This window comes from Anomaloglossus baeobatrachus, chromosome 4 (genome assembly GCF_048569485.1).
Source record: "Anomaloglossus baeobatrachus isolate aAnoBae1 chromosome 4, aAnoBae1.hap1, whole genome shotgun sequence".
Classification (NCBI taxonomy): domain Eukaryota; kingdom Metazoa; phylum Chordata; class Amphibia; order Anura; family Aromobatidae; genus Anomaloglossus; species Anomaloglossus baeobatrachus.
This window is the reverse complement of record NC_134356.1, coordinates 99,167,041-99,192,952: the sequence shown is the minus strand read 5'-3', so window position 1 is coordinate 99,192,952 and position 25,912 is coordinate 99,167,041. Positions and strand designations below refer to the sequence as shown.

General features: G+C 41.8%; 1 protein-coding gene across 2 annotated transcripts in view; it reads right to left on the bottom strand.

The window, feature by feature from the left end:
* Positions 1-25,912, bottom strand: part of FSTL4 (follistatin like 4) — a 1,562,686-nt gene that overhangs the window by 1,479,696 nt on the left and 57,078 nt on the right. Inside the window, exon 2 of one of the 2 annotated variants that reach the window (XM_075344490.1) lies at positions 11,765-11,903. In XM_075344490.1, coding sequence (XP_075200605.1) covers positions 11,765-11,890 — 126 coding nt within the window. In that variant the 5' untranslated portion in view covers positions 11,891-11,903. The remainder of the gene's footprint in view (positions 1-11,764; positions 11,904-25,912) is intronic. The other variant, XM_075344491.1, reaches the window with a different exon arrangement.

Here is a 25,912-nt window from a genome sequence, read left to right as displayed (position 1 = left end):
AAAACTGTAATTCCATAATTTTCAGAAAGTCTGAACATGTCCCAAAGACAGTTCCATATGAGGTCATCAAGGTAGCCTGAGGTGATAAAAGATAGCTGCTCCATTTTTGAGTGGTTCAGTTCATGGAGGGCACAGATAATCTGTGGTTCTGTTTGTTTATCCTCTAAGGAGTCCCTCCCTCCCTTAGTTTTGAAGTCATAACTATGGCACGAGTCTGAGTAAGTTTCTTGTTTATCTTTTTTTATATAATTGTCTATATTTCATTGTATTGTTCTCTTTTGTAAAATCTTGTACATTTTTATAAACACTGCCTATTCTTTTGAATTAAATATATAGAATGTAATAGTTTTCAACCTCTCCCTCTATAACCTAAAGCCTCGAATCACGTTACCTGTACGGGTGTGTAACCGGCCTGATAAGTGATTGGTGGTGGCAGCGTGTATTTTTCTTGGGTTATTGTGTCACTTTTCAGTGAATGTACCAAGGTATATAAATATTCCATGGGCTGGAACTGATGATATATGTACAATACCCTTACTGCAAGCGCCTCAATAATCAGCATAATAGCAGAACAGCTGCAGCCTCATTTACTCATTGTCAGTCAATTTTGTAATTGTCCTGATGATATTGGGATGCCAGAGGGCTGTATCCTGACAGTAAAAACTATAAATTTTGAGCTAAATTAAAAGGCTCATATCTCTGGAGCCATAGAGCAGATTTAAAAAACAAACAGTGTACTCAAGAGAGCACAGGTCCTCTTCTTTCCTCCGTTGCATGCCGCGTCTCCAAAATTTCCAGGCTCTGGAGGTTTTTGTGTGTAATAAGGATATGATGACTTGCACTACCCTCTAAAGCTTTAACACAGCCATACGTCCTGGCTTGTAGTAAAGAAGTTGGAGATGTGACATGCCCAATGATGGAACGAAGAGGACTGCAAGCAGCAAGATGGCCAAAGTGATAAGCATTAGTTAAAAAAACAACTAATAGTCACCTTTCCAGCAGCCCCCTTGCTTGCTGTCTGGTCCTCATTTTGGTTTGTCATGAACAGCATTGTCAAGACATTCGACTATGTTCAGGCCCTGGAGGTCAATTTGCGATAAAGTGTCCAGAAGATGAGGTATTCTCAATGACAGAAGAAGTAGACCAGATGTCAAGTGGAAGGTCGCGGGGAGACTAGAGTGGTCAGCGGTGAGGTCTTAGTCTTCTCCCAGCCCTATTCCAACTTACAAACATATCCGGATTTTGATGAAAGCTACAAAACTTATCTAAGTTGTAACCGAGGGACTGTCTGTATCCAACAAATACACCAAAAAATAATCATTGTGATACATCCTCTTTTTCCAATCTCAAGTAAAATGATTATGTTATCAGTCTAGCTTAAAGTTCCCAACTACATCATTTCCATTTTTCACTTGCTTTATAGCTCATATGTAAAGCTCTCGGATTGCACTGAATTATACATGTCTATTACCAGAAGCTGCAATCTAAGCAGATAAAGCAGACAGGTAAACTGTAACGCTAATATTGCAACACATTTTCAGTTCTATTAAAATACATGTCACATAATTTAGTTTATCACTTCACACATAGACAAACACATAGTTTATTTCCAAGATCTCACTGCTTTGCCTTTACGTCAGTTATTATTCTAACAGGATCACTGAGATCAGATGTGACCTTTCCACAGCCTTGTAGTTTACTCCGAGCTCATTTATTAGAAATTGTCAGCCTATACATCACCCAGATATTTCAATGCAATTTATATAAAATACAATTTAATATGGGATTTAGCATATAAAATACACAAAGCAGGGCAAAGGAATTTAATTTAAAGAAACGTCACCTATTTCTTTCAATAAAGCAATAAAATGAATGATGGCACAAAACAGAAAAACAGAAATCCAATATACATTCCAATATGCATATACATAGTGTATATATTCTGACATTCAGATTTGGTGAAGCTGAAACAGTCATTAAAATCTTTGTTCCGTGCAACATGATGTCACAGGTAACATATGTAATAGCAGTATACGTCAGCGAAAGATTGTTATAATCTTTTAATATAGGATAAGTGAAGGCTATTCTAATGTAGGGGCAGAGTATTGAGAAAGTCCAGGTTCATTTATGTATTCCCTATTTGGGCACCTCTGGTCAAAATTAATCTTATTGTGAACAGTTAAAGGGAACTTGTCACCAGACTTTTTGCTATTAAACTAAAAGAATCCCCTTCTGTAGCTCCTGGGCTGCATTCTATAAAGGTTCATCTTGCTACTGGCCCCCCTTTCAGACCTAAATAAACACTTTATAAAATATTACCTTTTGCTATGGTAATGAGGTTTGCTGGCACCGTGGGTGGGCTGTATTTCGTCTGTTATCCCCCCTCCTGCCGCTGTTTGCCATGTCCTCATGTTAATTTACATAGATGAGGCCGCCGCCCTCAGTTTCCGCAGTGCTCCGGAGGTCTCCCCCCTGCGCAGTGGCACTATCGCGGGACTGAGCACTGTTTTCAAATCGCGAGTGCCGGTGATGTTATTGTGCAGGCACAAGATTATGGGCGGCGCTGTGAATGTCATCACCAGCGTCATCCAAGCACTCATCCATAATCTCGTGCCTGCATAATAACATCACCGGCACTCGCGATTTGAAAACAGTACTCAGTCCTGCGATAGTGCCACTGCGCATGCGCAAGACCGCAGAAGCTGAGGGTGGCCTCATCTATGTAAATGAACACTGGGTGACGGCAAACAGCGGCAGGAGGGGGGATAACAGACAAAATACAGCCCGCCCACGGGCAAACCTCATTACCATAGCAAAAGGTAATAGTTTATAAAGTTGTTATTTAGGTCTGAAAGGGGGGCCAGTAGCAAGATGAACCTTTATAGAATGCAGCCCATGAGCTGCAAAAGGGGATTCTTTTAGTTTAATAGCGAAAATTCTGGTGACATGTTCCCTTTAAGCAAGTTGAAGATAAATGATCTCTAAAAAAGCATAATTATAAGGAAGACACATTTCCTTTGTATTTTAGGCAAAAGAAATATTTTCTTTTTTTTATATTGTAAAAATTACAAAAAGGAAAATGAACCAATGCAAAAGATTTGGCACCCTTGGAGATTTGTATCCTCAAATAACCTTGACTAAGGTTTCAGACCTTAATTAGCCTGTTAGGGTTATGGCTTGGTCACTCTCATCATTAGGAAAGGCGAGGTGATGAAAATATCACAGCTTTATAAAAGCTCAGCCATCTCTGACCTTGTACCAAAAAAGCAGCCATGGGTTCTTCTAGGCAGCTGCCCAGCACTCTGAAAATAAAAATGTTGGAGACGCACAAAGCGGGAGAAGGCTCTAAGACAATAACAAAGCATTTTAAAGTTGTCATTTCCTCAGTTCGAAATGTAATTAAGAAATATTAGTTAACAGGAACAGAACAGGGGAGGTCAAGATAAAATCTGGAAGACTAAGCAAGACTAAGCAAGATTTCTGTGAGAACTGCTTATAGAACTGTTAGAGAGGCAAATCAGAACCCCCACTTTACTGCAAAACACCTTAAGAAACATTTAGCAGAATCTGGAGTTGTGGTACATCGTTCTATTGTTCATAGACACCTGCACAAATATGGCCTTCATGGTAGAGTCATCAGAAGAAAACCTCTCCTGCGTACTCACTATAAAATTCATGATTCAAAGTATGCAAAGAACATCTAAACAAGACTAATGCATTATGGAAATGTGCCGCCCCCGTGCCAGCAGCTGGGCTGCTGCTCGGATCCAGATCCGCAGTGGCTTGAGGGGTCTCCGAACCCGCCGGTCGCGCGGCCACTCGATTAAAAAGGGGGGGTTATGTACAGGGGTTTTTTTTGTAAAGTTCGTGACGCCACCCACGGTGCGTGGCAATGTGAGGGACCACCACTGCCGTTGGGGAGCTCGGTGATGATGGTGTGGCAGCCTGATATTTAATCCCTCCGTGGGTAGGGGGTTTGTGTCCCTGGGCCCGTTGATGATGGATGGTGTTTGGGTGCCGTTGGGAATAGGAACAGGGGTTTTCAATGTACTCACTCAGTCCTGGAATAACACCGACAACTTGTAAACCAGAATTCTGAGCACCACTGTAGCTTGTAGAGAGCACGCCTGGATCCATGTCCTTGGTGTTGCTGTTAGCCTGTGGCCCTGTCCTTGGCACCTTTGTCTCTGTTGGACCCGTTGGTATGAAACTCTCCGGGTCCCGCTCACCAGTATGGGTAATGGAGTGAGCTTGCTCTCAGGGTTCACGCGTAGGATTTCTTTGGACTGTAGTGGGAAAGTCCTATCCCATCGGTGCGCTAGTACCCCAATTTTGAGCGGGTTGGGGATGACACTTGAAGTTTTCAACCCCATCGTGTAAATTACCGGAATGCGTGAAGCTACTTTCCGGCCTGGGGTCCACGTACCCTGTCGTGCCCTGGCCCCTGTCCGGTGATAGCTCAAGGCCGCCGGCCGCCCTCCTCGGCAGTCCGTGCCCCTTAACACTGTCCCCTGCGACCTGGGATCCAGCTCCTACCAGGCCCAGACCAACATCTGGCACCTAGTACACAGGATCTCTGCTCCGTGACCTCTCCCTCTCAGAGAGTCACTTCACCTCCTCTCTTTTCAATCTCCTCTGCTCAACTCGACTTAACTCTAATGTCACTTTCCTCACTTTCCCCTCACCAACACCCCATGTGGGCGGCCCTATTCCCTTCAGGCCTCCCAATGGTGTGTCTGGTAGGTTAAAGTAGGAAGTGTTCCTAGGATTTTGATTGGCTAAGCTGTTAGCAACACCAAAGAACCAGGACCCGTCACGAAGGAGGGTGGATACTGTGCAGAAGGGCAGGTTGCACAATACCCTGTGACGACCTGATAGGCCAGGGCATCACAGAAATAAGTTCTATGGAGAGATAAGGTTAAACTAGAACTCTTTGGCCTCAATGATCAAAGGTATTTGTGGAGAAAAAGGGCACAGAATTTCAGGAAAGAACATCTTGCCAACCGTTAAGGTTGCAGGTGGATCAATCATGTTTTGGTGTTGTGTTGCAGCCAATGGCATGGGGAACATTTTGCAGGTAAAGGAAAGAATGGATTCAATGAAATTTCAGCAAATTCTCAATGCAATCATAACACTAACTGTAAAAAAAGCTTACGTTGAAAAGAGGATGGCTTCTACAAATGGATAATAATCCTAAAAACACATTAAAATCAACAATAGACTACCTCAACAGGTGCAAACTGAAGGTTTTACAATGGTCCACAGAGTTCCCTGAACTAAACATCATTGAAAATCTGTGGCTAGACCTCAAAACAGGAGTGCATGCAATAGGACCCAGGAATCTCACAAAACTGGAAGACTTTTCCAAGGAGGAAAGGATGAAAATCCCTCAAAGAAGAATTGAAAGACCATTGGCTAGCTATAGAAAGCATTTACAAGCTGTGATACTTGCTACAGGGGGTGCTACTAAGTAATAACCACACAGAGTGCACAAACGTTTGCATTGGCCCATGTTTCTTTTTAGTTAATTTTAAATATATATAAAAAAATATTTTATTTTTTGGCCTAAAATACAGTGGAAATATGGAATCATTAACCTTATGCCTTTTAGAGATAATTTAATAATTTAATCTTCTGCTTCCTCAACTGTTCACAATAACAGTCATTTTAACTAGGGGTGCCCAAACGTTTATGTGCCACTGTATTCTGCTCGAAGATTTTCTACAGTTAAGCTGGTGTCACACACAGCGACAACGACAACAACGTCGCTGCTACGTCACCATTTTCTGTGACGTTGCAGCGACGTCCCGTCGCTGTCGCTGTGTGTGACATCCAGCAACGACCTGGCCCTTGCTGTGAGGTCGCCGGTCGTTGCTGAATGTCCAGCTTCATTTTTTGGTCGTCACTCTCCCGCTGTGACACACACATCGCTGTGTGTGACAGCTAGAGAGCGACGAAATGAAGCGAGCAGGAGCCGGCACTGGCAGCTGCGGTAAGCTGTAACCAGCGTAAACATTGGGTAACCAAGGGAAGACCTTTCCCTGGTTACCCGATGTTTACGCTGGTTACCAGCCTCCGCTCTTGCTGCCAGTGCCGGCTCCTGCACTGTGACATGTAGCTGCAGTACGCATCGGGTAATTAACCCGATGTATACTGTAGCAAGGAGAGCAAGGAGCCAGCGCTAAGCAGTGCGCGCGGCTCCCTGCTCTCTGCACTGTGACATGTAGCTGCAGTACACATCGGGTTAATTAACCCGATGTGTACTGTAGGAAAGCAAGGAGCCAGCGCTAAGCGCGGCTCCCTGCTCTCTGCACATGTAGAACAGCGACGTTATGATCGCTGCTTCTGCTGTGTTTGACAGCTAAGCAGCGATCATAACAGCGACTTACAAGGTCGCTGTTACGTCACCGAAAATGGTGACGTAACAGCGACGTCGTTGTCGCTGTCGTTTAGTGTGAACCCAGCTTTATTACAGCTGTTGGTTTCCCACTTCACACTGCTTTCTGAACTCACCATCTACTCTGATAAATCATCTCAACCCTAGCTTACTAAAGACCAGTTAAGCTGGTGTCACATACAGCGACAACGACAACGACGTCGCTGCTACGTCACCATTTTCTGTGACGTTGTAGCGACGTCCCGTCGCTGTCGCTGTGTGTGACATCCAGCAACGACCTGGCCCCTGCTGTGAGGTCGCCGGTCGTTGCTGAATGTCCAGCTTCATTTTTTGGTCGTCACTCTCCCGCTGTGACACACACATCGCTGTGTGTGACAGCGAGAGAGCGACGAAATGAAGCGAGCAGGAGCCGGCACTGGCAGCTGCGGTAAGCTGTAACCAGCGTAAACATCGGGTAACCAAGGGAAGACCTTTCCCTGGTTACCCGATGTTTACGCTGGTTACCAGCCTCCGCTCTTGCTGCCAGTGCCGGCTCCTGCACTGTGACATGTGGCTGCAGTACGCATCGGGTAATTAACCCGATGTATACTGTAGCAAGGAGAGCAAGGAGCCAGCGCTAAGCAGTGCGCGCGGCTCCCTGCTCGCTGCACTGTGACATGTAGCTGCAGTACACATCGGGTTAATTAACCCGATGTGTACTGTAGGAGAGCAAGGAGCCAGCGCTAAGCGCGGCTCCCTGCTCTCTGCACATGTAGAACAGCGACGTTATGATCGCTGCTTCTGCTGTGTTTGACAGCTAAGCAGCGATCATAACAGCGACTTACAAGGTCGCTGTTACGTCACCGAAAATGGTGACGTAACAGCGACGTCGTTGTCGCTGTCGTTTAGTGTGAACCCAGCTTTATTACAGCTGTTGGTTTCCCACTTCACACTGCTTTCTGAACTCACCATCTACTCTGATAAATCATCTCAACCCTAGCTTACTAAAGACCAGTTAAGCTGGTGTCACATACAGCGACAACGACAACGACGTCGCTGCTACGTCACCATTTTCTGTGACGTTGTAGCGACGTCCCGTCGCTGTCGCTGTGTGTGACATCCAGCAACGACCTGGCCCCTGCTGTGAGGTCGCCGGTCGTTGCTGAATGTCCAGCTTCATTTTTTGGTCGTCACTCTCCCGCTGTGACACACACATCGCTGTGTGTGACAGCGAGAGAGCGACGAAATGAAGCGAGCAGGAGCCGGCACTGGCAGCTGCGGTAAGCTGTAACCAGCGTAAACATTGGGTAACCAAGGGAAGACCTTTCCCTGGTTACCCGATGTTTACGCTGGTTAACAGCCTCCGCTCTTGCTGCCAGTGCCGGCTCCTGCACTGTGACATGTAGCTGCAGTACGCATCGGGTAATTAACCCGATGTATACTGTAGCAAGGAGAGCAAGGAGCCAGCGCTAAGCAGTGCGCGCGGCTCCCTGCTCTCTGCACTGTGACATGTAGCTGCAGTACACATCGGGTTAATTAACCCGATGTGTACTGTAGGAAAGCAAGGAGCCAGCGCTAAGCGCGGCTCCCTGCTCTCTGCACATGTAGAACAGCGACGTTATGATCGCTGCTTCTGCTGTGTTTGACAGCTAAGCAGCGATCATAACAGCGACTTACAAGGTCGCTGTTACGTCACCGAAAAAGGTGACGTAACAGCGACGTCGTTGTCGCTGTCGTTTAGTGTGAACCCAGCTTTATTACAGCTGTTGGTTTCCCACTTCACACTGCTTTCTGAACTCACCATCTACTCTGATAAATCATCTCAACCCTAGCTTACTAAAGACCAGTTAAGCTGGTGTCACACACAGCGACAACGACAACGACGTCGCTGCTACGTCACCATTTTCTGTGACGTTGCAGCGACGTCCCGTCACTGTCGCTGTGTGTGACATCCAGCAACGACCTGGCCCCTGCTGTGAGGTCGCCGGTCGTTGCTGAATGTCCAGCTTCATTTTTTGGTCGTCACTCTCCCGCTGTGACACACACATCGCTGTGTGTGACAGCGAGAGAGCGACGAAATGAAGCGAGCAGGAGCCGGCACTGGCAGCTGCGGTAAGCTGTAACCAGCGTAAACATCGGGTAACCAAGGGAAGACCTTTCCCTGGTTACCCGATGTTTACGCTGGTTACCAGCCTCCGCTCTTGCTGCCAATGCCGGCTCCTGCACTGTGACATGTGGCTGCAGTACGCATCGGGTAATTAACCCGATGTATACTGTAGCAAGGAGAGCAAGGAGCCAGCGCTAAGCAGTGCACGCGGCTCCCTGCTCTCTGCACTGTGACATGTAGCTGCAGTACACATCGGGTTAATTAACCCGATGTGTACTGTAGGAGAGCAAGGAGCCAGCGCTAAGCGCGGCTCCCTGCTCTCTGCACATGTAGAACAGCGACGTTATGATCGCTGCTTCTGCTGTGTTTGACAGCTAAGCAGCGATCATAACAGCGACTTACAAGGTCGCTGTTACGTCACCGAAAATGGTGACGTAACAGCGACGTCGTTGTCGCTGTCGTTTAGTGTGAACCCAGCTTTATTACAGCTGTTGGTTTCCCACGTCACACTGCTTTCTGAACTCACCATCTACTCTGATAAATCATCTCAACCCTAGCTTACTAAAGACCAGTTAAGCTGGTGTCACACACAGCGACAACGACAACGACGTCGCTGCTACGTCACAATTTTCTGTGACGTTGTAGCGACGTCCCGTCGCTGTCGCTGTGTGTGACATCCAGCAACGACCTGGCTCCTGCTGTGAGGTCGCCGGTCGTTGCTGAATGTCCAGCTTCATTTTTTGGTCGTCACTCTCCCGCTGTGACACACACATCGCTGTGTGTGACAGCGAGAGAGCGACGAAATGAAGCGAGCAGGAGCCGGCACTGGCAGCTGCGGTAAGCTGTAACCAGCGTAAACATCGGGTAACCAAGGGAAGACCTTTCCCTGGTTACCCGATGTTTATGCTGGTTACCAGCCTCCGCTCTTGCTGCCAGTGCCGGCTCCTGCACTGTGACATGTGGCTGCAGTACGCATCGGGTAATTAACCCGATGTATACTGTAGCAAGGAGAGCAAGGAGCCAGCGCTAAGCAGTGCACGCGGCTCCCTGCTCTCTGCACTGTGACATGTAGCTGCAGTACACATCGGGTTAATTAACCCGATGTGTACTGTAGGAGAGCAAGGAGCCAGCGCTAAGCGCGGCTCCCTGCTCTCTGCACATGTAGAACAGCGACGTTATGATCGCTGCTTCTGCTGTGTTTGACAGCTAAGCAGCGATCATAACAGCGACTTACAAGGTCGCTGTTACGTCACCGAAAATGGTGACGTAACAGCGACGTCGTTGTCGCTGTCGTTTAGTGTGAACCCAGCTTTAGTCTGCCAACAAAGGAATAGTAAGTGAGTAATGACGCACATGCTGTCTATGTGCTGTTCAGTGAGAGACATTACAACAGCTAGTTTTCACAGTGATGTGCAGTGTTAGTTTTCCACTATATGTAGCATTTTGCATTTAGATAAAAAAAATCTACCTTAGACTCACCTAACTGGAGCACCTTCTTCCACCTATTACCTGTGTCACCTACAAGGCATGTAGAAGAGTAGAAGGTGCTGAGGTCAAATGAAACCATTTTGGCTAAATGAAAAATGGTAGGTGGGGGTAAAAAAATAACACATTCTGCATTACCCTAAAAACACCATCACCTCCGTCAAACATGGTGGTGACATCATCATGCTGTGGGAAGACCAGCATAGACAAGAAGTTGGTCTATCTATCTATCTATCTATCAACCTGTCTGTCTATCATCATCTCTCCATATTAAATTTTAAAAGTATAGTCTAAAGCAGTTCAAAATTCAACAATTCAATGTTCACATATATCTTAGTGTGCTCAGAGTTTGATTGCATTTATTGACATCTACGAGTCTATCTATCTATCATCTATCCATCTATCTATTTATCCATCTATCTATCCATCTATCCATCTATCCATTATCTATCCATATATCTATCCATCTATCCATCTATCTATCCATCTATCCATCTATCCATCTATCCATCTATTTATCCATCTATCCATCTATCCATCTATCCATGTATCCATCTATTTATCCATCTATCCATCTATCCATCTATCCATTATCTATCCATCTATCTATCTATCCATCTATCCATCTATCCATCTATTTATCCATCTATCCATCTATCCATCCATCTATCCATCTATCCATCTATCCATCTATTTATCCATCTATCCATTATCTATCCATCTATACATTATCTATCCATCTATCTATCCATCTATTCATTATCTATCCATCTATCTATCCATCTATCCATTATCTATCCATCTATCTATCCATCTATCCATTATCTATCCATCTATCTATCCATCTATCCATTATTTATCCATCTATCTATCCATCTATCCATTATCAATCCATCTATCCATCTATCCATTATCTATCCATTATCTATCCATCTATCCATTATCTATCCATCTATCTATCCATCTATTCATTATCTATCCATCTATCTATCCATCTATCCATTATTTATCCATCTATCGATCCATCTATCCATTATCAATCCATCTATCCATCTATCCATTATCTATCCATTATCTATCCATCTACCCATTATCTATCCATCTATCTATCCATCTATCCATTATCTATCCATCTATCTTTTCATCTATCCATTATTTATCCATCTATCTATCCATCTATCCATTATCAATCCATCTATCCATCTATCCATTATCTATCCATTATCTATCCATCTATCCATCTATCTATCTTAAGTTTGCAAACTCACAATTTATTTCAGTTATCCAGAATAAACAGTAGCAAAGAATGATTAATTCTTGATGATTAACAAATTGATACTCTAGGCACTTGTTAAGTTTGCTAATAAACAATTATAATAAAAAGATGTAAAAGCTAACAAAAAAAGATGGAAAAACTGGCAACATTGTTTTTGCTGTAATAATAATAATAATAATAATAATAATAATAATAATAATAATAATAATATTGCATATAACAGTTAAGCCACTTTAGATTTCTGCTTTAGACTTGTTGTTCTTTAGTAAATCACTTAAGATTATTTTCTCTTAGGCAGTTGTCACCAGAGTTTTGTCAAGTATCACAAATTCTTCTCTAAACATGTTCCGCTGTCAACATGAATTAATCAAGTGTTTTCCTGACAATGTCTTTGTAAAAGTTAAATTTTGTTGCACTAAGAAAAACAGCAGTTCTGTTAGCAGAAAATAAAAGAGTCTACTTTAACAAAGGCGTATACCAAGAGCGCCTGAAGAGAAGTGCATTTCAATAGATGATTTACCTCCAGATGTAACCTCCCCGTAGCGGGATTTAACCTTCTGCTCCCATCTGAATCCATCCATCCCCATGTGGCCGAAAGAAAGACCCTGAGCAGCAGCAAAAACAGCCACAAGCTTCTTGACTTCATTACAGGCAGTCTGCTGAGAATAAATATAGAATCATAAGACCTCATCATTTTAAAGCGCACTAAACAGATCATGCACTGTAAGCTCAATCTGCCTCTCTTCTCCAGGTCATCTGTAACACCTCGCAGCTATATATGCATTTTGATAGGTTTGATGGCTTTTTCTGAAGTATGTTTGAAAAGACATTCTCCAAGAAGATGGAACCGGGACCAAGTCAAACCTCTATTTCATTATTGGACTTCTGACTTTGTAACCTGTCAAAGCCTGGGGTAACAGATAACTAGAAAACAAATGTGACCCTCTACTTCAGTACTTGACTAAAAGATCATGCACTCGCCAAAAGCTATATAAGTATGGCAATTCTTTATTTTATATCACAGAGCTTTAACATTAAGAGAAAAGTTATTCTACCTATATAAAATATCGTGTTATATACAAGGCAATTATATTCCATCTTCTCCCAGCAGCTATAATAAAAAGTAAAGTTATCCATACCCTCATATGTAACATGCCATGTAAAGTGCTACCTTCTGATACCATAACCTGATAATTATACAGAGAGGTGTGACACTACATTAGCACTCCTTATCTTTTCTATATATTTAATACATGTATTGCTCACTCTCATTTTTAATAAGTGGTTCTTCAGCAGCTGTGAATGGCAAAAGAGAAAACTTGGAAATATACTTCATTTTATAAACTAGTAGGCACATTTGGAGCCACTTAATATTATGCTTACACAAGAAGTTCTTTCATCACTCATATTTTATCACACATTCTACAAACTACCTTTCAATGACATATGATGAGAAATTTGCATCATTCATAATATGGGAAAGGACTTTTTTGCTGTGGATTTGAAGAAGACGTTTCTTTCTGTGTGGATTGCCTTGCACTGAATAAGAATTAATCCATATGTGGATCAATGGCAGTTAGAGAAGCATTCCCATCAAAGTTTTTATCTTTTTAATATATTGCATTCATTATATTCTACTTCACTCTGTACTTACAATTGCTCATTTTGCCATTCCACCCAGTTAGTTCTTCTGTTTTCCATGAGGTCTATGGAATGACGTCATTAAAAAAAAGACTAGCTGAATTCTTATAATCTTTATGTAGAAACAGGAAGTCTCTTTTCTCTGCATAATTCATTAATGCAAATGTGTCATGTCCCCACCAGAGTCCGCTCCTGCGACTTCTGCTTCGATCACCAGGCAACGCCATGTTCCCACCATGTACTGTGCTGGTGATGGGAGAAGAGTCGATGTCAGTGGCTCTGTTGGGCATATGCTCCGCTCATCCACTAAGCTGGCTGACTGTTGGTGGCATGTGTTTTCCAGCTGAAGTTGCCACCATTCAGCTACAGCCAATGGGAAGACACCATACCCTTCTAATTCTCCCTCCTGTCTGCTGGTCACTTGCGGAGATAGTTTTGTGTTCCTGCTTTCTAGTTCCTGCACTGTTCTGAATAGTGATCTCTTCTTTTGACCTCTGCAGGTTCTCTGACTACCCTTCTGCCTGCCGTTTTTGTACCTCGCTGCAAGATCTGGATTTGAACTCTACCTGGTTTCCTGACTACGTCCTTGTCTTCCGATTTTGTCTCTGTTCTGCATCTCCTTGTTTGACCCTGCCTGACTACAACTCTCCTCTGGACTGCAGCCTTCCACAGGTAGTGATCTCCCTGCAGTAATTCCAAATCCCTGCATAGGGGTTATAGGGTTTCTGGGTTCTCGGGGTCCTGCTTTGTGAGCAGCTTTCCTCTAGCCTGTCCGTGAAAGCCAATCTGAGTCTGTGGTTCCAGGCAAGCATTACAAAATGACAATGGCAGGGAAAAGGAGGGGAGCAGCTGCGTCAGGAGATTAAGAGAGGAATGATTCATGCAGGGACAGGAGACTTTCTGTTTCTACATAGAACAGAGAACAGAGAAGAATTTACTGGGTAGAAAGGCAAAATAAGCAATTGTAAGAACACCGTGCTATATAATATGATGATGACAATATAGTAGGAGAATAAAAAAAAATGAATGTGCTTCTTTAAAACTGCAAATTTACTTTTCAATCAAACAAAGAGTCAGCCTATGGATTGTGCCCTTTTAATAATAATAGTGATGATGGCTGGATGTCATCATCTCTTTGACCTCTCACTTAGCTACTTTAGCTCCTTTAAGAGACTCCTTTCAGGGAAAGGTGCTGGGACACTGATGGAAACAGAAGTGGGGGTCCCATTGTTTTGAAGAGAAGGTGGAACAGTACAACAGGTGTAACATCATAGTGGAATTTGAGCAGTATTTACTCTATAAGAAACACATATTTCCCCCCATTATATGCAGCCTGCATAACCTTCAATGACAACATAGGGAGGAGACTCACTGATCAGTAGAAATGCTTCTGGTGTGTGAAGACATTGATTGTGGCAGCATTGGCATAACTAAATGAAAGAGTGTCACTGACCCAAAGTCAAGTTCATTTACAGAATGACATAGAGTCCAAGATAAGAATGAGATTATCACCTAGAACTGCCTTGTAAATGGTCAGAACTTGTAAGGTTCCCATTCAGCAGTCTGTGAGCCGCCCTTTCTACTTATGTGAGCAAAGTCTGTGACTGAGTGACTTTGACAGCACACAAGTGAGAACGCTACCATGCTAGCCATTCAGACGTTTGTGTGACCTAACTGACTTGTTGTGAAGCATTCCCCTAGATACTCGAATGATGGCTAGATCTCTTGTTATGAAGCTGGAAGTGTTAAAGCAAAAAATAAAAAAAAGTCTGCTGCAGATACTGTGAATGAATTGAAAAGTTCTCCCTATGAAGGAGTCTAAATCACTAAATGAGGAAACCCCCCTGCAACGTGCTGAGTGCAGTAATGGGGAAGTGAGTCTAAAATCTCTAAACATGATGATTGAGGATGAGGTTGAGTGAGATAAATATCTGTGGGAAGCGTTCCCATGTGAGCTGGAGTGAAAGTTGTGTGTTATAAAAAGTTACTGATACATGAATTTAAAACTTTTCAAGTTATCCATGCAAAGTAATTATCATGGTTAAAACACCACTCCAGAGTTTTTTTTATTACTCCACCACTGGAGTAATGGATTAAATTTAAGTCCCATGCCCTGTGTCTTATACTCTCCTTCCGGGTGGCTTCCCCTTCTATTGCCGCTGCTCCGGTTGATCTCAGTGATTTGTGACCTATCGGCAGCTCCACTATTTCACAACTCAATACATCACCATGATCGTCTCATTCTGGCCTCTTTCTGGCTCTCATAGATATGCATTGAGCTCTCGTGACATAACTTCTGACAGAAATTATGGGCATAAGATGGTGCCGCGGGTCCGGAACAATGTCGGTAAAAGGTGAAGCCACCGGGACGTGAGTATACAATGGAGATCAAAATTAGAGAACAACACACAATTTCCTAAATGTTAAGGTCATTGTGTAGTCATCTGTGATTATAAATCCCCCTGGACTGGTCCTCTAAATCATTATGGACTGTTATGTTGCCCATAAGTCTGTATCTATTTCAAATAGGCCACAAATGTCAATTGAAAGTAATGCAAACCTCTTGACTTAACCCCTGATCCGGTCACTTTACAAACCTTAGATTTCCAGCAAATTATTTCACAAATACACTGTGGATTTTTTCCACAGAAAAAAATCTGCCATGTAAACATACTAGATTTTTGCTAACTACTATAAATGAGTTTTCGCTATAAAACTTCTCATTGGTTTCTAATCTTATAACTTATAGAAGGTGGAACAATATCTCATTATTCCATTTTTGCCTTTTCTTTGCCTATTTTCATCTGTTTTTTATTCTTTTTTATAATTTACGCCTTTTTTTTAAAGTTTATTTTTGGTATATGTTTTCCTGTTTTTTTCATGCTCATCATTGTCGGTTAGGTTTGTGAATTCCGGGGTTTTTGACTGATTGATAAGTTACAAAGAAAATTCAAGATAAAAATAAAGATAATTTTAATTTTGCACAAACTTCACACACCATGTGCACCACAAGAATGTCATAAAAGCATCAACAAATATGAGACAAAAAATGAAAATGACAAAAAAAAAACTTAAAAAAATGATGAATTGAGCCCATCATTTTTACAGGCATTGCTTGGTTTATAAGTGAGTCACATTTAGCTTAGTGATTCACACCTAGCTCCATAATTATGACAGTATTCTTTTTATATTCTTGATTGAGTGACCATTATGATTTTCATCCATATTGTAGGTAAAAATAATGATACATAGGTCATATGTAAAATATGAACGTGTGTTACAGATCCCTGGTTCAAGTTATACTGGGTTCTACATGGAGATTGTTTACCAACTCCACATGAAAACACTGCCAGAGGGGAAAAAAAAATATTTGGATGTTAGTATTGGTTTATAGAATTGCTAAAAGTGCATCTCAATAAATTAGAAAATCATCAAAAACTTAATTTATTTTAGTAATTTAATACAAAAAGGGAAACATATATTACATAGAGTAATTACAGAGGGATCTATTTCAACTGTTTATTTCTGTCAACGTTGATGACAGCCAATGAAAACCCAAAAGTCACTATTTGAGAAAATTAGAATAATTACCACAAAACACCTGCAAAGGCTTCCGAAGTGTTTAAAATGGTCCTTTAGTCTGGTTCAGTAGGCTGCACAATCATGGGGAAGACTGCTGACTTGACAGATGTTCAGAAGGGAATTCTATCAAGGCTGTGGTTATCCTGGTTGCTTGGGCACCTTTTTCTACAACACTTCCTTCCTCTCAACTTTCCATTAATATACTTGGAGACAGCACTCTGTGAACAGTCAGCTTCTTTAGCAGTGACCTTTTGTGGCTTACCTCCTTGTGGAGTGTGTCAATGACTGCCTTCTGGACATCTGTAAAGTCAGCAGTCTTCCCCATGATTGTGTAGTCTACTGAACCAGACTAAGAGACCATTTTTAAAAGTTTAGGGAGCCTTTGCAGGTGTTTTGATAATGACTTTTGGGTTTTTACTGGCTGTAAGCCATAATCATCAACATTAACATAAATAAACACTTGGAAAAAATCACTCTGTTTGTAATGACTATATAATATATGAGTTTCCCTTTTTTGTATTGAATTACTTAAATTAAATTTTTTATGAGATTCTAATTTATTGAGATACATTTGTACTATGGAGTATGATACATGTCAAGGTCACAGGGTCGGAGATCAGGCAGGGATCTCACCGCTGCCACCAAATGTCAGGAAGAAAGCCCGGGAGATTGCGCAAATTTCCCACTGCTGCAACCAATTTGCTACGACTAACACTCGGCTAACATCAATTATTAAGACACTACCTAAATGATTGACGACTGATGGACAGATGAGGTGACAGCTGCTTTCACTACTGTGCAGATTATTGGATGCTTTCATAGTGCGCTTATAGTATACACACACCTGATTCCAATGCATGGGATATACATATATATATATATATATATATATATTTCAGTATGGTTACTGCCAAGATTCACGATAACCCAAGAAAAACTAGCTGCCACCTCCAACTGTTTATACAGGTATATGTTGGACACGACACTCATAACTGGTTATGTTTGGCCTCACGAGGCTTCAGGGATTCGGCCTTTCATACAGGAGGCAAAGGTGACTCTGGAGGTGATACATTTTTCAGTTCTCAGCTTTTGGTATATACAGAGCCAGGCTTTGTGCCTGCCATCCAACAAATGTATTAGTTCATTTACCTGTTTACATCAGGGTGTCTTAGCTGGGCCAGGTAGTGCTAACTCTAGTTTAATTTCCAGATTAAGATCCATGTTTTAATAGATCGGCCTTCTTTTGCCATTACATTATGACTAAGGATGAGCGAACGTAAAATGCCACTATTCGGTATCTGACGGATAACAGGCTATTTGCGCCATTCGGTATCCGACGAATAAAACAACATCTGCTCCGATATTTTCATTTTCATTTCTGACTTCCTGGCGCCTGTTTTCCAGCCAATGAACACATCTGATGTTGCTTGCTCTTACAGTAACGCCGCAGCCATCTTTGTTGTGGTGTTACTGTGATTGGCCTGGCAGCACAGCATCATCTACATACATGTTGCCGCAGAGAGAGAGAGAGAGAGAGAAAAGTAAGGTTGAACATCTTTGAGAAACTATTTCTCTACATGGAGTGCATGGAAGATGCTGTAGTTAACTGTACGGAGACTGTAAGGCTCTTTACAAAAAAGCCCTATAGCCTTTTTTTCCCAGCCATCTAGGCTCTTTGCACTTGCCTCTGCCATTTTGATGAGCCCTGTGCTGAATAAATTTAATATTAGAAGTGAAAACAACAATATTTTTATTAAAGGGAATGTGTCAACAAAATGGCCTATTGTTTAAATTAGGTTTTTATGTTAAATGCATTTTTATTTCAAAAATTGATGTATTGTGTTACATGTTCATTTATCTATGTAACAAAATTTGTAAATTATACACTAATCCATATACTAGCCACATTTCTATTCCTTACAGAACACATTTCATTAGTCTTTTGTCATTATTGCCTAGATTACAATGAATACACATCTATACTGTACATTAGATAGCACAAGATTCACTATTCACAATAGTTGATGGTCACAGATCCCCTCATCCCCTCCTTTCACAATGACATTTACACAGCTATCAGCATGCCCAAAAAACTCAATTAAAACTATGAAAATGATCTAGAGACAATCTATTACAGACTGCACAGGGAATTCTGACAACTCTTAATAGTATACATTAGCAAATTGTCTCTTTGGTGAGGAAGTCGATGAACTCTAGTGCCCCCTATTGGAGGTAGCAATTCTAAAAGTCAAAAGTGGCCCTTTAACAAACCTTGTCATATGACTTAAAAGTTTTGCCAGATTAGAATTAGGGGATGTTTGGTTACTCACAATTAAATGAATCACATGAGTCTGATTTTGGGACTTTGGTTGGGACAGAACCTATAATCCTGCCCTCAATCGGTTGATTAGCTAGGCCATTGGTTCCAGTCCTGGCTTCAGGGTCCGAGTACCCTCTCTGTGCACGGTTTCTGGGTCGGGTCTCTGGTGTAGGTACCGGCGGGCTATAACCCTGTTCCGGTGCACCTCGGATCTCCGGCTGCCATCTTCCCATCGCCTGCCGACGGAGACCACCATCTGCCACCTAGCCAAGGTACCAGGGTTCCAACCCTGGCACCATTCAACTTGACCTTCTCCTCCGCTGGAGCTACACCTAGCCCCAGCCTCCACTCCTCTCAACTTGAGCTACAGACTTAGACTTCTGTGTGAATACTGACATGAAAAATTCAATAGCTATTTGTAAGAATGAAATGTGAAAAATGGAACCTGCATTACTGCCATGAATATATGAATAAAGAGAAATTTAGCTACTGAATTGATCAATGCAGAAGAGCCCCAACACTACGCCAAAGTATTTCTCTACGTTGGGGTCCCTAGCTTGTGTGTGTCCTCTCATGCAGTTAAAAAACTTACCGTGTATGGGACGCTGAGACCCAGGCTATATATGCGTATAATGTGGATTGGCAATAGGTGTGTCTGGGGAGGGTTCACAAACGAAAAAACTACTAACATTAAGGAATAACGTTTGGAACTCCATTCTATGTCTGAACTGGGTGCAAAAAACCTAAAAAACATCACTATGGGGAGATAAGGTATGCACACCAGTGACTATGGAAGGGGAATACATGGAATAGCAGAAACTGCTGTGTGAATACTGACATGAAAAATTCAATAGCTATTTGTAAGAATGAAATGTGAAAAATGGAACCTGCATTACTGCCATGAATATATGAATAAAGAGAAATTTAGCTACTGAATTGATCAATGCAGAAGAGCCCCAACACTACGCCAAAGTATTTCTCTACGTTGGGGTCCCTAGCTTGTGTGTGTCCTCTCATGCAGTTAAAAAACTTAAGTTTAAGTGAAGGTCTAAGGGCGGGGTTTCTTTTTATACACACCCACTAATTAACCAATCATTTAGTGAGCACAGGTGAGGCTGTAAACTTAATACTTTGGCGTAGCTATTGAATTTTTCATGTCAGTATTCACACAGCAGTTTCTGCTATTCCATGTATTCCCCTTCCATAGTCACTGGTGTGCATACCTTATCTCCCCATAGTGATGTTTTTTAGGTTTTTTGCACCCAGTTCAGACATAGAATGGAGTTCCAAACGTTATTCCTTAATGTTAGTAGTTTTTTCGTTTGTGAACCCTCCCCAGACACACCTATTGCCAATCCACATTATACGCATATATAGCCTGGGTCTCAGCGTCCCATACACGGTAAGTTTTTTAACTGCATGAGAGGACACACACAAGCTAGGGACCCCAACGTAGAGAAATACTTTGGCGTAGTGTTGGGGCTCTTCTGCATTGATCAATTCAGTAGCTAAATTTCTCTTTATTCATATATTCATGGCAGTAATGCAGGTTCCATTTTTCACATTTCATTCTTACAAATAGCTATTGAATTTTTCATGTCAGTATTCACACAGCAGTTTCTGCTATTCCATGTATTCCCCTTCCATAGTCACTGGTGTGCATACCTTATCTCCCCATAGTGATGTTTTTTAGGTTTTTTGCACCCAGTTCAGACATAGAATGGAGTTCCAAACGTTATTCCTTAATGTTAGTAGTTTTTTCGTTTGTGAACCCTCCCCAGACACACCTATTGCCAATCCACATTATACGCATATATAGCCTGGGTCTCAGCGTCCCATACACGGTAAGTTTTTTAACTGCATGAGAGGACACACACAAGCTAGGGACCCCAACGTAGAGAAATACTTTGGCGTAGTGTTGGGGCTCTTCTGCATTGATCAATTCAGTAGCTAAATTTCTCTTTATTCATATATTCATGGCAGTAATGCAGGTTCCATTTTTCACATTTCATTCTTACAAATAGCTATTGAATTTTTCATGTCAGTATTCACACAGCAGTTTCTGCTATTCCATGTATTCCCCTTCCATAGTCACTGGTGTGCATACCTTATCTCCCCATAGTGATGTTTTTTAGGTTTTTTGCACCCAGTTCAGACATAGAATGGAGTTCCAAACGTTATTCCTTAATGACAGACTTAGACTTCGACTGACTGTTTGTTTTCCCGCCCCGGGCTGTCTACACCCCTAGGTGGGTGTTCCCTAACCACATGGTCCCGCCCACTGGTGTGCCTGTCTTGCCCTGAGGGGGGTGACTAGGGTTTCAAGTCGGCTGTATGTGACCCTGTGGGGGAAGGTGTTATGCGGGGGCCTAATGTGTGACTACCTGGTTTTGCCAGGGCATCACATTATCGTGTCATTCTATTTATATATTACTGTTTTTAAACTGCATTTACTTTCCTAACTAGAGGTTTAGCATATGGGATGTGTTATACAAGATACCGTAAAGGGGTTTCCCTCAAAGTTATTTTTAAAGTTAATTTTAATCAATAGATCTTGGAATAATAATAAGTTCCACAACTGAATGTGTTTAAATAAATTGTCCCTGTGTCTAGATAATCTTATATATGTGCCCTGCTATGTACTGTGTAATGGCCGTGTCTGACCGTACATGGATAGAGATAGATCCTGACTGCAACCTATCACAGACACCAGGCCTGCCGGTTGGCATGGAAAGCAGTGCATATGTGATGAGCGGCCCAGGAAATGAAGGAGAGGCCGCGAGAGCAGTGTACAGCCACATGGGAGCAGTGTGACAGCCACCCCGGAGATCGGTGAGTATGAAGCGCTTGCTCCTACCCCTTTGCGCCAGATTCCAAATGTATTTTTGGAAATGTGGTGTTCGTGGGAAATCCGAATGCTGAGTTTTAAGTGTATTGCTTGTGTTTGCTGAGCCCGAATGAACAAGCTCAGGCTCATACCAAACCTGAGTTTGGCCAGCCTTTATCGAACAGGCTCAGTCATCTCTATACATTGCCATGTTCTAATCATACCACATGTCCTGGGCAGAGGAGGAAGGAAAAAACAATTCAGATATTACATCATGGGATCAAAACTGATTCTTTCTTTTACGTAAAGTATTTCTAAAAACTGGAAGGGAAATGTTTTACCTCACAAAAAGAATCAGCTATGATCCTGTGCTGCAAAGTCTTTATACTTTTTTGCTTCTTCTCCAGCCCAGGAGCTTTGGTATGATCAGACCATGTCTCTGTACGGTCAGACACTGCCATTACACAGTACATACCAGGGGCACATATATAAGATTATCTCAGCACAGATTTATTTTTTATAAACCCAACCAATTATGGAACTTATTATTCCAAGACCTATTGATTAAAATGAGCTTTAAAATTAACTTTGTTCCCTTAAATTCCCTCTTGAAAGTACTGTATATGCTTTACTTTTTGATATGGAGAGCCATGTATTTTTACAAAGCACTTTAGTATACTCTCCATGGATCAAATAATAATAATAATAATAATAATAATAATAATAATACTGTGTGTGCATCCCTTTTTGCATATATACCATATTCAACCAATTATTGACTGGAGTATAGGCTACGCACATGAACTTTGTGCTTATTTATTGTCCTCATAAATGCTGCAATTAAGCTGTGGGATTTGGGTGTCAAGCAGTAGGCAATTTAGCTATGTAATCTATACGTTTGTGCTCAACTGTACTATAGGATCTGATTTCTGCTGTTCAGCACTTATTGCTATCTATTTTATATACTTTTTATTACATTATTTCATTGAATAAAGTTTTTCAATTTTTTATAGTAAAGTCTCCTTCTTTGATAACATTATATTTTACTTTTTCGGAGATAATACCAACTATTTTGGCCCTTGTGTGGGATAAATAGGTGGTGAAGTAGTAGGTAGTAGATATTACTGAGTTTGAAAAAGAGAGCAGTAATAAGACAGGACCAACAGGAAATGTTTCTGTCTGGGTTAAAAACATACGTGTCTGGGCAGAAAGGATCCTGCTATTAAAGAGTTAAGATCCCACTATACAAGAGATTTTTTCTGCCCAAGCACGTAGGTTTTTAACCCAGATAGAAGCATTTCAAGTTAGGGTTCCGGTATACAAGAGATTACCTTATCGGGATCACTGGGCTCACATGCATTGACCAATACATAAGCTAAGTATTTTTTTTACAAGTATTTTTATAGCAGTGATGCAGTACCTGAGTTCCCTTATTCATTGTTAGCATTTTAGAGTGCAGCTGTATATACTTTTGTGCTTATAATGTTTTTTCAGCTGGCACCTATTCACACCTGTTGGATATGCAGGCCAATCTTTTTAATATATTTGTAGTGCATTTCTTTCTTACTGGGCACCCTGCCCTGTAACGAGGCTATATCCAGCCTCTTTGATAGCAGGATCTTTTTTTGCCTAGACACATAGGTTTTTAACCCAGATAAAGGCATTTCAAGTTAGTGTTCCGGTATACAAGAGATCACCTTGTTGGGGTTACCGGGCTCACATGCATTGGCCAATACATAAGATAAGTATCTCTTTTTTTAAGCATTTCTATAGTAGTGATACAATACCAGAATTCCCTTATTCAATGTTAGCATTTTAGAGTGCAGCTGTATGTATTTTTGTAGTATTAGGCTTAGTTACTAGTGTTAAAATAGCAAGATTTCAGATTTTTTTTAAAATAGTGAATAATAAAAAAATTGATAAAAAAATACATTTAACATTATAAAACTGAATTAAACTAAGACCTTTTTTTATTTAAAAAATTAACTTAATACATATGATGACAATTTGTTGTGAGCTTTAGGGCTGCACCATTTTTTATCTCTACTTAATCTCATTTCTCAACATAGTTTATGTAGAGCTCCAAATCACATTGACATTAACAGGCTAACAGTTTATTTTAAAAATGGTTTGAATAAGAATGACATTTTTCAAAGTTAGTATGAAGGCAAAAGTAATAGACTTGTGCAAGCTATGAGGTTTGTAATTTCATGTATGCTACTTTTTATTGATAGTAAAGTATTAAATGAATTTTTCAGCAAAGATAAATTGTCCTCCTGGACGTCTTTCCCCAGGTCCTACACTAACAATGCTAAAGTTCCTCCCATTTTTCAAAATACAAGAAGGAACACTAGTGAAGCATCATCAATGAATTCTGAAATTAATAACATATATAATTATCAAATTTGGCTTAAAGGGGTTGTATGGTCAAAATGCACAAGTCTTCAGTCACTCCATTCTGGTCTCACGCAGTACACTTGTATTGAGTGTGCTGGAAACAATCTACCCAGATTCTGTATGCATATCACACTCTTGCGGTCAAGTGACTACTTTTCTGGATGCCAGTGCCTATACCCTTTGTGTCCACTACGATTGGTAGGCGATGTTTGGCAACAGAATGGAAGCCATATTTTACTCCTGGAACTTTTGTCTCCACCAATCTTGGAAACTTGAGGTTTAAGTTCTGGCACATTGGGTGTTTCTCCGTGCTGCTAACCCTGGGCAAGGCAACTCTATATTTAAGCTCCTGAGAGTTAGTTTTACGGGTTAGTTATTGTGAATACTAATCTGCTTATCTTCAGCCTATTTTCTCTTTTCCTGACTTTATTTCTCTTGTTTTGACCTTTGCCCATTTTTTAATGATTCTCATGCTTATATAATAAAAGCTTCATGGGGTTCATCTCATTTTGATACACAGCCAAGATAAGCACATGGCTGTGGACTGCAGCCTCTAAGCATATGCTTTATCTGTGCTGGTATGATAATATGGGGGGAACCTACACAAATGTTTTACTTATTTATTTTTACAGTATTATAGACCCGCAGACAGGAGACTTCATTAAGCTCAGTGACCTCACCCGAGGTGAGGTCAATGAGTTTCTTGAGGTCCCCTGATGTCAGGTCACCTGCAGTTACAGGTGGAGGGCCATCGGAACCTCCAGCTGTGGCAAAGCATACCTGAGTGATGTCACCGCTGATCACCGTGGTTCTAAAAGGCCCCTGTTACGTAAAAGTGTAGATTTGTGACATCACGCATGCTAGGGTTAACAATTCTGCCTCAACTTTGACATCCTAGTACAGACCTCGAATGAGGCCTTTCATGCCGCCAGTGTACTCCACCAGCCATCTGTGTAAGTTCAGATCTCTGGGATTAAAGGGTGAAGGCCAGGGCAACCCTTAGGGGCACTTTGCACACTACGACATCGCAGGTGCGATGTCGGTGGGGTCAAATTGAAAGTGACGCACATCCGGCGTCGCAGGCGATATCGTTGTGTGTAAAGCCTTTTTGATACGATTAACAAGCGCAAAATCATCGTAATCGTATCATCGGTGTAGCCTCGGTCATTTCCATAATTTGGAAATGACCGATGTTACGATGTTGTTCCTCGTTCCAGCGGCATCACACATCGCTGCGTGTGAAGCCGCAGGAGCGAGTAACTTCTCCTTCCTGCGTCCTGCGGCTCACACCAGCTATGCGGAAGGAAGGAGGTGGGTGGGATGTTTACGTCTCTCTCATCTCCGCCTCTCTGCTTCTATTGGCCACCTGCCGTGTGACGTCGCTATGACACCGCACGACCTGCCCCCTTAATAAGGAGGCGAGTCGCCGGCCAGAGCGACGTCACAGGGCAGGTGAGTGCATGTGAAGCTGGCGTAGCAAAAATGTTCGCTACGCCAGCTATCACCATGATATCGCAGCTGCGACGAGGGCGGGGATTATCGCGCTCGGCATCGCAAGCATTGGCTTGCGATGTCGTAGTGTGCAAAGTGCCCCTTAGGATTTGGTAGGCAAAAAGGCTAAGCCTGACTATGGAAGACCTATTATTAACTGCCAGGCTACTATGGACAGTGACCCCTCATAAAACTTACATAATTCATTGCAGTGCTTGAAGGATATATTAATTATTATTATAGTGAAGCCATAGTATTCAGCATTTTGTCAACATATCTTGGTCTCTCAATGATCAACGGCTTCTTCATATTTCCACATACACTACTGTGAATGCATCTTATTATTATAACAAAACATCTGTTACGCCTTGGTTAAACATCACTGTCATTTCTGTCTGACTTAGCTTGAT